Genomic DNA, 13230 nt, shown 5'->3' with positions numbered 1-13230 from the left:
TTTAAAAGATAAAGAAATGTATGATGCTCTCAAGGAAAGTTTATATATTCCTAGTCATTGAGGTATGTTTGAGCTTTGTTGTGACAAAGAACAAACATACCCACAGTTAATAAATTTATCGAGGAATATGTTGATTGGCTGGTAGAAAGACAACTAGTGCTTTAATAGTGGTGTTCACATGAAGAGGACATCATAAAATTGTTAGTGTTTTTTTATGTAAAACAAACACAACTTTTTTTAAGGATGACCTTTAAAATAAGCTTAGTGAATCTTTTCCTAAACATAAGATTAGAATAAGATAACTATTTTATGTTTTTATTTTTTTGTGAATTGCTTATACATTGTGTACTTTATTCCTCTTAATGAAATGTTGTTCATATTTTTCATATTTATTTATGTACATATATGATAGCTTGTTTTTTCTTTTATTTGGTATGTATGAATTTCTATAAAACTAAGAGGATTTAGTAACCAAAAGTAGCCCTTCACATGATTAATTACACTAATAACAATCAAATATTAGAATTTTAGATGATAATTGGAAACATAATGTTCTTTTGATTATATGTTTAATATGAGATTATTGTTAGCATAATTAACACATGTTAAGGATGTATATGTATGTTGTTAGGCATTGAGTAATGTACATAATATCTATATGTATAGAGAAATGACATCTGCATCAAAAAATATTATCGGTAAACTTAATAAAGGAGAAAAATTGAATGACGAAAATTATGAGATATGGAGTATGAGAATCCAATATGTGCTTGAGGAGCAAGAGGCTCTGGAAACTTTAAATGAATCCATGAATGAACCTGAAGAAGGGAACATGACCCAACATCAGAAGGACCATACAACTTTTGAGACTTGGAAGAAAAAGAACTCTTTCACTCGCATTATGTTGCTGAGTAGTATGAAAAATGACATCATGAGAGAATTTAAGATGTATGACCTAGTTAAGGACACGTTGTCTGCATTAACTCAAAGATTTGGTATTACATCATTGACAAAATTTTGGTCACTTACTATCAAGTTTGAAACTCATAAGAAACACCCTGATCATACAATGAAAAAGCATATAAGGGAAATGTTAAACATGATAAGTGAACTAAAAAATGCTGGTCATGTTCTTTCTGATGAACAACAGGTCCCAGCTGTGATTCTTTCCTTACCCTAACGTTGGGAACATTTGAAGATCCATCTAACCCATAATGAAGGCATTAGATCTTTTGAAGATGCAATGAGGCACTTGCAGCTAGAAGAGGATCGAATTGAGGCTAATAAGTCAAGTACTGATGTGTACATAACCGGTTCTAGCTCATAAGGTGCTGGAGGATATAAGCACAAGTTCCATGGTGGATGCCAACAAGAGGGAAAAGGGGATTCTAAAGCCAACAAAAAAAGAAAGTTTCACCAACAAGGGAAAAGAAAATTTCCTTTCAAGAAGAAAATATAGTAAAGTTGAAATGCTATAATTATGCCAACAAGGGACATTTTTATCACGATTGCAGTGAGCCAAAAAAGGTAAAAGACTTGTTTGCACGTGTGAGTGTAATTTTTGCTTCTATTTCTATCTTTCTAATTGAATCTCATCCTTTGTGAACTGTAGACTCAGTAGCCACAGACCATACAACAAAGGACAAGAGTGCTTTCGTAGAATTTTGACATATTTTGCATGGAGTATGATGGATATATATAGGAAACAATTCAAAAATAGAGGTAAATTATATTGGTACATACAAGTTGGTAATGTGTGAAGGCCAAACCCTATTCCTATATGATGTGCTATTTGTTCTAGAAATTTGCCAGAATTTAATTTCTGTGTTGGTTTTACTTAAACTTGGTTTCAGTTTGAACTTTAAACCTAGTGATGCAAGTTTATATTTAGGAACAAACTATTATGGACATATTCTAGATGGTTTATTATTTCGGATGTTAACTATAATACTTCTAATGTTAGTTTTTCCTTATTTACATCTTTTATAAGCATTGGAATTGATGTGAATGTTTGGCATGCTAGACTTGCCCATATTTGTCAACACAAATGAATTGATAAGTCAAAGAGGGCTTATTAGAAAATTCAGAAAAAATAGAATTTTCTATTTATGAGCATTACCTACTTAGAAAAACAATAAAAAAAGATATTTGGAAAAGTCGTAAGAGAAACTACTCCATTGTAATTAATTTATTATAACATATGTGGTCTAATAAATGTGAGTGCAAGACATGGTGCTACTTATTTTATCACATTTATAGATGATTATACTCAATTCGGTTATATCTATTTAATATCTCACAATATGAAGCTTTTAGTTGCTTTAAAAAATATAAGAATTTAGTTGAAAATCAATTAGACAATAAAATAAAAGCTTTAAGAACTAATAGAGGACGAGAATATTTATCTAATCAATTCAGATAATTTTGTGATGAAAGGAGAATAAAACATTAGTTAACTATTCTAGCAACACCACAATTGAATGGTGTTGGAGAAAGAAGAAATAGAACCTTGTTTGAAATGGTTAGATCTATGATGCCACAAGCTAATTTTCCAATTACCTTTGGGTTGATGCATTATTATCTACCACATATATCCTTGATCGTATACCCTTAAAATCAGTAACCACCACATCATATGAGTTATGGACTAATAAAAAACCAGAAAACCAAATCTAAGTTTTCTAAGACCTTGGGGTTGTGCTGTTTATGTTCATGAATCTTCCAACAAATATGGAAAATCAGGTCCAAGAGGAAAGAAGAGTATCTTTATAAGATATTCCAAACAATCAAAATGATATATGTTCATAGACACACAAGAAAATGGTCATGTAACTGAATTTGAATAACGAGATGTCGTATTCTTAGAGAATGATTTTCCTAACAAGGGTGAGATAGGTCAAGACTTATCTCTATATGAAACTAGAGACCAAACTATTTCTACCTCATAGATACAAATGGACCCACTATATTCAAGTAGAAGTGATATGAGATTCAATGAATCTGTTTCAATTAAAATCCAATCACAACCAATTGTAGGCCTAAGTATAGAAGTTGGTCCCAATTGGAGTAACTTATAAGAATCTCAAGTACATCAAACAAATAGAAAAAGTGTTCCTCATTGCCATTTTGAAATTGAAGGGGGAATATTCTTAGTTACTCTAGAAGATAAGAAGAGCCAAGGAATATAAACGAGGCTTTCAAATGCCCTGCAAAGAAAAAATAGATGAAAGCAATGGAAGATGAAATGGAGTCCATGACATCTGACCAAGTCTGATAGTTGGTCGATTTACCTAAAAGACATAAAGCCGTTGAGAACAAATGGGTTCTCAAAATTAAGCAAAAAATTGATGACAATATTGAAAAATACAAAGTTTACCTAGTCACGAAGGGGTATACACAATAGAAAGGAATAAATTATGAAGAAACATTTTCATCGGTTGTTAGATTTACCTCACTTCAATTAATTCTAGCTATAGTAGCATGCATGGATCTTGAATTATATCAAATGGACGTAACAACTGCTTTTCTTAATGGAAAATTAGAAGAAGAGATTTATATGAAACAACCAGTAAGTTTCATTAGAAAAGGTAAAAAACATAAAGTGTATCGACTTTTAAAGTCAATATATGGTCTTAAACAGTCTTCAAGACAATGATATATTCACTTTCATAATGCAATAATTCATATAACTTTAATATGATTGAAGAAGCCCATTGTGTATATATTAAAAGATCTAAAGATAAATTTATTATCTTATTATTGTTTGTGGATGACATATTTATAGCTAGAAATGATAAGGGGTATATAAAAGAAATTAAAAATTTGTTATCATCTCATTTTGAGATGAAAGATATAGGAGAGGCTATATATATCCTTTGCATTTAGATTTTAAGAGATAATTTAAAAAATTTATTATATCTTTCACAAGAGACGTATATTAAAAAGATTCTTAAATGATTTCATATGCAAGATTGTAAACCCATTGATACCCTTATCATAAAAGGTGAAGCTTTAAATAAAAGGTTGTGTCCTAAAATACCACAAGAAAAGGAATAAAAGAGTAAAGTTCCTTATTCAAGTGCAGTTAGAAGCCTTATGTATGCTATGATGTGTACAATGCTTGACATATGTCATATAGTTGGAATGGTAAATAGATATCAATCCAACCTTGGTCAAGCACATTGGAAAACGGTGAAAATAATCCTACATTATTTCAAAAGCACAACTGATTACTCATTGTGTTATCAAGGGGTTGATTTACACTTAAAGGGTTATGCAGATGTTGATTGGGAAGGATATTTAGATCAGAGAAAATCTACCTATGGGCATGCTTTCTTATTAAATAGTGTTGTCATATCATGGAGTAGTAAGAAACAATCATGTATAGCCATTTCCACAATGGAAGCTGAGTTTGTAGTTTTTTCAGTTGTAGTGTAAAAAGCTGTTTGGTTAAAAATTTTATAGACTATTTAAGAGTCAATGTCATTGCTAGTGAACCAGTAATTATGAATAATGACAATTTATTAGGAATAACATATACGAAAGATCCCAAATTTCATAAAATAGGAGCTTCAGTTATAATGTCCTCTGTTTGCGATCTTTCTTCCAATTGTTCCTCTGGAATCATACTTTGATTCAGGGGAGACTCTGGTTCATGTTGCAACAAGTTCTCGCTAGTTGGAGAGTCTCTCAGCAGGTGTTGAGGTGAAGTCTCGACCGTAGGAGAGGATGCTGATGTTGTAGCTTCTGAGATGTCTTGGCTACTTGTGCTCCAGGAAGGAGGTAAAGTAGGTGGGAGGTTAAAGGATGTATTGAACCACAACGACAGTATAATTCTAGAGGGTACTTCAGGTTGATGTGTGTTGACAAAGCCATGGTAGAAAAGGAAATCTAATTCATTGAAAACAACATTCCTTTACACATAGATTTTACCAGTTGAGCTGAGACATTTTTATCCTTTGTAAGGTGAGCTGTAGCCAAGGAAGGCACACTTTGATGAGTGAAAAGAGAGCTTGTGATTTTGGTATGGTCTCGGGCAAGGGAAGCAGGCACACCTGAAGGTTTTCAGTTGGGTTTCTTGTGGTATAATTTTTCAAACGGCGAAGATTGATTCAGAATTAGTGTAGGCATTCTGTTAATTAGGAATACAGTTGTTTCAAATGCATCAAGACATTATTTTAGTGGTACTCCCGACTCAGCAAGAAGCGTAAAACCTGTTTCGATTATATGCCGATGTTTTCTTTAAGCTTGTCTGCTTTGAGCCAAGCAGTAAGGGCAAGAGTATCTAATTTTTATTCCACTGTTTTGGAGAGTTTGAGCCAAAACAGTGAACTCTCCTCCCATATCCGATTGAAGACATTTTATTTTCTTTCTAAATTGGGTTTTTGTTTGTTATTTGAACAAGATAAAGGTCTGATGAATGTCTGATTTTTATTTAAGTAGGTAGAGCCAGGTAAATTGACTATAGTCGTCAATGAAGGTTATATAATACCTATGGCCCGAAGGTGCAGAGAGAGATAAAGGTCCCCACACATTGGTATGGAGGATTTCGAGGGGGATTTTTACATGCGGCAAAGACAGAGAGTAAGGAAGAAGATGAGATTTGCCCAGTTGAAATGCATCACAAAAGAGGTTTTCATCGAATTTAAAGGATTCATTACATGATTTCAGAATAACAGATAGAGTTTTTGACGATGGATGTCTAAGTCTCCTATGCCATATCTATAGTTTTTTTAATTCAAGGGTTCGGCTACTGTCTGGGCTATTTTTGCTAGTGATCAGGGCTTGACAGGGAGGATGAGGAAAGGAGGATGGTTTCAAGGAGCCCAAGCAGTACAGGTCGTCATTAAGCTTTCCCAACAGCAGCACCTTCCCGGTGGCTTTGTCCTTCACAAAACAATGAGATGAGTAAAAAACTACTTAAACATTATTTGAAGAGGTCAGTTGAGAAATACTCAGTAGATTCTTGTTAATCTTAGACATATGTAGCACTCTGTGTAGTGCTAATTTTTGGCTACTGGGTGCATCGATGTTTGCCTTATCAATATGTTTGATAGACATTGTCTCACCGTTTCCAATCATCAGGTTGTCCTTTCCTGCATACACTTGTTTCGATTGTAGGATGTTGGGGTCACCTGTAACATGGTTATTGGCATCACTGTCGACATACCACATTGGGTCTTCAAGGTTGTTTTCGATGGAGGCCGAAAAGGCAGATCTTTGTTAGACCTTTATTGAGCTCTCTGGAATAGCTCCCATGTAGTTATTATCATTTTGATAGTAGTAATGAGCAGCAGTGTGCCCAATTTTGCTACACACTTGACAAATTGGTCTGGAGTTACCGCTGCTTCTTCCTCCTCTTCTGGTGTTGTAGCGACCACCCCTGTTTAGATTGTTGTTCTTTCCTCCTCCTCTGTTTGTCGTTTGAGAAGGAGGATCTTGATAGTTCTTATTGCTTCTGATACTGGAAAAGTTTGCTAAGGGTTGTTGGAGGCTAAGATTAGCCGCGGTAGTGTTGAATTGTTCTAGTCGCCTTTCATAGTTCAGCAGTCGTGATTGAAGCTCCACCCAGCTTATGCTTTCTTTCTCTGTGATTTAGAATACCAGTGGTTATATTCAGGGGAGTCTAAACCGGCGAGAATTTGAGAGACGAGGTCTTCGAGTGTTACAGGATGACCTGTCAGTGCAAGGTTATCTACGATGCCTTTGATTGTTTTTAGGTATTCTTCAATTTTTAAGCTTTTTTTCTGCATTTTGAAGAATTTTCTCTTGTAATAAATTACGTTTGCTCTTATTTTTACTGCGAATAGGTCTCGGATGGCATCCCAAAAGAGTTTTGATGTTGAGTATCCCATCAATTCGGAGGCCACGCTTGTTTCAATGAAGCTGTAAAGCCAACATCTAATTTTGTGCAAACCAGTTTTCGAATTTTGGGTTCACAGTTGTTTCTACTTCGGTGCTTCCTTCCACGATTTTTTCTGTATATTCAGGTGTGCTAGGTTTGGCTCCAGTGATGACCACTAGTTTATTTCCTCTGATGATTGGGAGGACCATATTTTTCCAAAGAATGAAGTTTTCGCGGTTAAGTTTTAGTTTACAAACTGAACTAATTGAGCTGCTGGGCAGGGTTTGAATTCTTTGAGGTGGTGGATTGAAGGTGAAAGAGTTGTTATTTTCTCCTGCACTGGCTTTGATACCAAGTTAAGAAATGAAGCTTTTAGTTTCTTAGTGAAGGAAAGCTGGACAATTCATAGCTTGTGTTTTTCATATTTAATCATCAAGAGAGTTACATAATTTATAGAGCTTAGCAGCTCTTCTACAGGAGTCCAAAACATACATACACACCACAAGAAAACAAGGAACAAATTGCAGAGGATCAAAATGGAAAACACAGAGAATTAAGGAAGGACATCAGGGAATGACAGAAAGGAACGATTGCGTTCCAGTTGTCGGCCATGCGCGCTTTGTCTGGAAGCTGATGGTTGAGTTGGATTGCTGACTTGGACAAGTTTCCACACTTGTCATCTTCAGCTTGCTGATGAAGAGTAGTCTTGATCAGTTTGAGTCTTCTTGACAGACATATGGTCTCTGGGTTGTGTTATAATTGAAATGGTAAGTGAGGAGCCATGCTGGCCGCATAAGACAGTGAAGGAGATTTGGGAGCAGCTTGTTTTGCGGAATGAAACGCCAAGAATTACGAGAGAAGTTAAGAAGGGAGGGAAAGGAGTTCTTGAGGAAGTGTTTTGCACTGAAGCCGCAAGCTAGGTGGAGTGCTGATATGCTCCCGAAGAACATTATTAGGATGTCAGAACTGAAAGTTGGAGAAAAGCAAATGGGTAATTTGTTATTGTTTTAACAAGTCTTGTTTGAAGCAGACTAAGAAAAGAAATACTCTGAAAAAAAGTAATTTGCAATATGAGCTGAACTGGGTCAAGCATCTGAATCTCATAATTTTGTTGCTCAAAAGGTATGAAATGAAAGAACATATGTCCGTTTTGATTATCATACAATTTTATGGTGCTTTATCTTCCTTTTAAACTCTACCAGTTTCAATATTTTAGTTTAATTGTTAAACTGAGATTCAAACTTTTTGATTCATATTGTTTTTTTACTTTAATATTAAATTTTTTATTTATACTTGTAATATTGTATTAGATTTAAATTTATTATGTAAATGTTGTTTTTTTTGTTTAATAAAAAATGTTTATATTCATTAATACATAATATCCGAATGATATTGCATACGAGAATACAAAATATTACAACACAAAGGGACGTATCAAATATTAAACTAAATAGTGGTTGGTTTATACAATCATGTTTATTTACTTTTTAATAAATATTATCTTATTAAGTTATTTATTAAAATAAATAAAATTTTAAATACATAATCATTATATAATAGTTATATTATTAAAAATTAATAACACGATATCCATAATAATTCATGTATAAAGAATATAAATAAAATTTATCCATACAATCTAAATTAAGAGGTAAAAAATCAAAAATATTGTTGGAAAATGAATTTTTTTAAAAAAAAAAAATCAGATAGAATTAGAATTTGAATGTAGAGAAAAACTTAAACTGCAATAATTATAAAATTAAAAGATTAAGAATATATATTTTTTTTACATTAGTCAATTACTCTATTTATAATATACCAAACTCAAACATATTCTAATTCTTGGTCGACAACAAATTGAGCATTTGTTTGTTTTTCTTGTGTGGTAAACTAATAAAAGTATAAGGGTCAAAGATGGATGTTAATAAAATATGTAGTTAAATTGTTTATCTGTATTTAGTGTTACTTTGGGAATTGTTATATGTAAGTTTCTTTATGAAGTTTTTTTATTTTAAACATTGAATGATATTTTTATTTTTAGTATTGTATTAATGTTAATTACAAATAAATAATAAAATTTTAGATATTATTTACTCAAAATTTAAAATACAAATAAATAAAAATATAATCTTATGAATTATACAGATATTTGCTCAAAATTTTAAGATATAAAAAAGTGAAACTAATGCGACAATTATAATTTTACTGACAAAATTTTTAATATGATATATTAAAATTAGTACGATTAGTAATTCAAAATTTTGAAATATATATAAAATAGTGTATAATTTTGATTTAACTATAAATCATAAACTATAATTTTCAAATATAAAATAATTTAATTAACATTTATTTATTTAAAAATTCTGATGATAACAGTAAAAAATTTGATTCTTAATTAACTATTATAAATATTTAACAATATCCTAAAAACCATCCATTTTTACAATAAATATCCGTTTGAATTATTAAGTTATAAGATTATGAATTATTAAGTTATAAGATTAAATTTAATTTAAGTACAAGGACTTAAATTAAATTTGTGCCAAGCCCAGTCAAAAGCAAGAACAAGTTTTGCAGATAAATATTAATCACGTGTGGCTATTTTATTTTACTTTTAATTACTACTACTATTTATGATAATTAATTCATAAAAAGTAAAATTTAGGATTACATACGGAGTTGAAATTTGGTTGATAAGATAAGAAGATTGTTGTATGGAGTTGGAAATGAAATGGAGGATAAAATATCCAGGAGGGAGAGAGAGGTTGTCCCTCTGCCAAAAATCCTAATTTTCCTCTCAGCCATTCTTTCCAGCTCTGCTGAAACATTCAAGCACGAAGACCAGTTGATTCATTACATTTAATCCAAATCCATTCATAATATTTTTAACGATTTCGATTCAATCAATTTTATCTACTTACCCTAATTAGAAGTTCTCTACACACCCTCTAAATTTAACTTTCTCTACCTCACTCTATAAATAATTTAACTCTTTCTATTCCAATTCCCATTCTAACATCCATGCAATTCACTCATCTCTTTTCTCTCACACCAGGTGATTTCCTCTCCCTTTCTCTCTTTTAAATTAAAAGATTGAAAGCTACACCATTTTGTAACTTTTTTTGATGTTGCAGTCACCCATTTTTAATTATTTGCTACTCCCTCTTTTAAATTAGAGATTCCCAAAAAGGTATTGAGAAATTTTGGACCAAAAAATGAGCTTGTCCTGTTATAATTATTTCATGCAATATTCCAATAGTTATATGATTAGTAAAAAGTCCAAATGATGAATTTTGTGTTTTAGCAATTTTTGGAAGAATTTCTCTAAAAAAAAAATCAAAGTGGGTATTTGTAGTCATTGAAGAATCTTTAAAATTAATACGGGTTGTGTGATTGCTTTATATAAAGAAAAAAAGGAAAGTATGCACGAGAAAATTGAGATAGACTTTTTAACTTGAAAAGGATAAGCCAGTAAGAAAACTAGGTTCACCAATGTAGATAAGATTGATTTGTTTTGGTACTATGAAAAGTTCTTCGCTTTCCATCATCAAATAAATAAAGTTCGTATCTTTCTTCTTATCCGAATTCAATAAGTTTCTTTAGCTACAGATTAGGTTTGAGAATTTCACGTAATGAGGATTCCTTCCTCTAAACCAGATCATCTAAATTATATGTATTTGTTAGGTACGCTTCATCTACATGACCAAACAACTCTACACAATTACTTCTCTCTTCTTTCTTTTATTTTTTATTTTTTATTGAAAAGAAAACTAGGTTGAATTTCATGGCAATTATGGGTTTGCATATTGCTGTCGACAGAGTGTACATACATATATAACAGATAATTATTTACGGTAGGATCTGATTTGTTTTCCTTGCGTGAAAGACGAAATCAATACGAGTTTATCTTCAACTACAAAACATAATTGATAAGATATCATTTATATTATAATGGATTAAAAAAGAAATTCATAAAAATAATATATGATAATAGTTGTATATATACAATCCAATTAGTCAAAACTTTCTAGTCTAACAGGTCTCTGTCGCTAACAGTCCTCTCTGTGATACAATTGGATTTCTAATCCGTCTCGGATTGACTAAACAAAGAGTTTTATTTTTTTTTAGCTGAATGACATCGTTTTAAGTTGACTTCTCCAGTTGATATACGATAACATCAGCCTGGGGTTTGATTTTCTCTGCAGATTTTTGAGCTGTGTTAGTTTTTGAAAGGGTATACGAGTTTGTGGAGTTGAGGATTGAGAAACAAGATTAGGAACAATGGCGGGTGGCTTTGCTGAAGACGGAAGGAATTTGAAGAGAGCTCATCTTTATGAGTCAAGAATCACTGGTTATTTCATCTTCGCTTGCATTGTGGGTTCAATGGGAGGATCCCTCTTTGGCTATGATCTTGGTGTTTCTGGTTAGTTTGTCTTTCGTTCAATCTACCGTAAATCTCATTCCCTTGTATTCTCCATCCCAAGTGGTCTGTTCTAGTGTTTTGAAAACCGATTATATCTGAATCGAATTTTCTACAATTTGGGTTTTCATGTTTATGTAATATTGAATTCAGGTGGTGTGACTTCCATGGATGACTTCTTGAAGGAATTTTTCCCAAAGGTGTTCAGAAGAAAGCAAGCGCATCTTCATGAGACAGATTACTGTAAATACGACAATCAGATTCTGACCCTATTTACTTCGTCGCTCTACTTTGCTGGTCTTATTTCGACGTTCGCAGCGTCCTATGTGACCAGAAGCAAAGGTAGGAGGGGAAGTATACTTGTAGGATCTATCAGTTTCTTTCTTGGGGCAATTCTAAACGCCGCCGCTGTGAACGTCTTTATGCTCATTGTTGGACGTATCTTTCTGGGTATCGGTATTGGATTTGGTAACCAGGTAAAGCCATGATCTTTTTGTTTTTTTATCAAAAAGCCCAAAAATAAAAAATAAGGAATTTATAAAAAGAGGGAATCTTTTTCAATTATTTGCAGGCAGTTCCTTTGTATCTGTCAGAGATGGCACCTGCAAAAGTCAGAGGAGCAGTGAACCAACTGTTTCAATTGACAACTTGTTTGGGAATTCTGGTTGCAAACATTATAAACTATTTTACAGAGCAGATTCATCCATGGGGATGGAGACTCTCTCTTGGTTTGGCTACTGTTCCTGCAACTCTCATGTTCATTGGTGGCTTAATCCTTCCTGAGACTCCTAACAGTCTTGTAGAAAGAGATAGATTAGAGGAAGCAAAGAGGATATTGATCAAGGTTAGAGGAACCACTAACATTGATGCTGAGTTTACTGATCTCATTGAAGCAAGCAATGCAGCGAAAGCTGTTAAGCATCCTTTTAGGAATCTTTTGGCCAGGAGAAATCGACCCCAGTTGGTTCTTGGAGCCCTCGGAATCCCAGCATTCCAGCAACTCACTGGAAATAATTCAATCCTTTTCTATGCTCCAGTGATGTTTCAAACCTTGGGTTTCGGTTCAAATGCATCTCTTTTCTCTACACTCATAACTGGTGTGGCCCTTGTTGTTGCTGCCTTGATTTCAATGGCTTTGGTAGACAAGTTTGGTCGAAGATTTTTCTTTTTGGAAGCTGGTGCTGAGATGTTTATTTACATGGTAAATATTTAAACTAAATCAAACTCCAAATAATATCTGTATTCAAATATTACAAGCATCTCTTATCGATTTCTTCTTTGATGTTGTTATATATGTTTGACAGATCACAGTAGCAATCTCTCTGGCTATCAGCTTTGGAGATGGAAAGGAGCTTCCTAAAGGGCTTGGGACTTTCCTCGTGATCATCATCTGCTTGTTTGTGTTGGCTTATGGTAGGTCATGGGGTCCTCTAGGATGGCTTGTCCCTAGTGAGCTTTTCCCCTTGGAGACAAGGTCAGCTGGACAGAGTATGGTGGTCTGCGTCAACCTCATTTTCACAGCCCTAATTGCTCAGTTGTTCCTAGTCTCGCTCTGTCACCTCAAGTTCGGAATCTTCTTGCTCTTTGCCACCTTGATTCTCATCATGAGCAGCTTCATCTACTTCCTCTTGCCAGAAACAAAGCAAGTCCCTATCGAGGAAGTGTATCTTCTCTTCCAAAGTCACTGGTTCTGGAAGCGCATTGTGGGAGAAGAAACACATGATGCAGCAACCCAAATGGCTCAAAAGGGGGAATCGACGGTTTAGACGCACAAGAACAAGAAACAAGGTTTTAACCATTAGAATAAAGAATGTGAAGCAAGGACCATAATTTTTTAGGCAAACCCAGCTGAATTTATTTCCTCTTTTTATTTTTACTACATCAAATGTATTTATTTCTGCTACTCTTGAGCTTTTAATGCATTGAATTACTCAACCATCTCAGTTTGGGGAATACAGCAGCC

At 33.3% G+C, this 13230-nt stretch overlaps 1 protein-coding gene across 2 annotated transcripts; it reads left to right on the top strand.

Annotated features, from left to right (window-relative positions):
• Nucleotides 1-9759: 9759 nt before the first annotated feature.
• On the top strand, nt 9760-13202 carry STP14 (sugar transporter 14). Of its 2 annotated transcripts, none has more exons than XM_022044378.2 (5): nt 9760-9902; nt 11053-11270; nt 11421-11743; nt 11839-12468; nt 12572-13202. In XM_022044378.2, the coding sequence occupies exons 2-5, from the start codon at nt 11129-11131 to the stop codon at nt 13031-13033; spliced, it is 1557 nt and encodes a 518-aa protein (XP_021900070.1). In that variant the 5' UTR covers nt 9760-9902; nt 11053-11128; the 3' UTR covers nt 13034-13202. The 2 variants fall into 2 exon arrangements, with proteins under 2 accessions (XP_021900070.1, XP_088064241.1); XM_088208115.1 differs by lacking the exon at nt 9760-9902 and adding an exon at nt 10515-10531.
• The last annotated feature ends 28 nt before the right edge of the window (nt 13203-13230 follow it).

The sequence above is a fragment of the Carica papaya genome, chromosome 7 (genome assembly GCF_054855325.1).
Source record: "Carica papaya isolate Zhongbai chromosome 7, ASM5485532v1, whole genome shotgun sequence".
NCBI classification, from domain to species: Eukaryota; Viridiplantae; Streptophyta; class Magnoliopsida; order Brassicales; family Caricaceae; genus Carica; species Carica papaya.
This window is presented reverse-complemented; position numbering and strand designations above follow the sequence as displayed.

Excerpts from the sequence above, each read along its gene's own strand:
- STP14 (XM_022044378.2), top strand. The coding sequence starts at position 11,129 with ATGGCGGGTGGCTTTGCTGAAGACGGAAGGAATTTGAAGAGAGCTCAT. Across the intron at positions 11,271-11,420 it reads CTATGATCTTGGTGTTTCTG|GTGGTGTGACTTCCATGGAT; the intron begins GTTAGTTTGTCT and ends TATTGAATTCAG. Across the intron at positions 11,744-11,838 it reads GTATTGGATTTGGTAACCAG|GCAGTTCCTTTGTATCTGTC; the intron begins GTAAAGCCATGA and ends AATTATTTGCAG.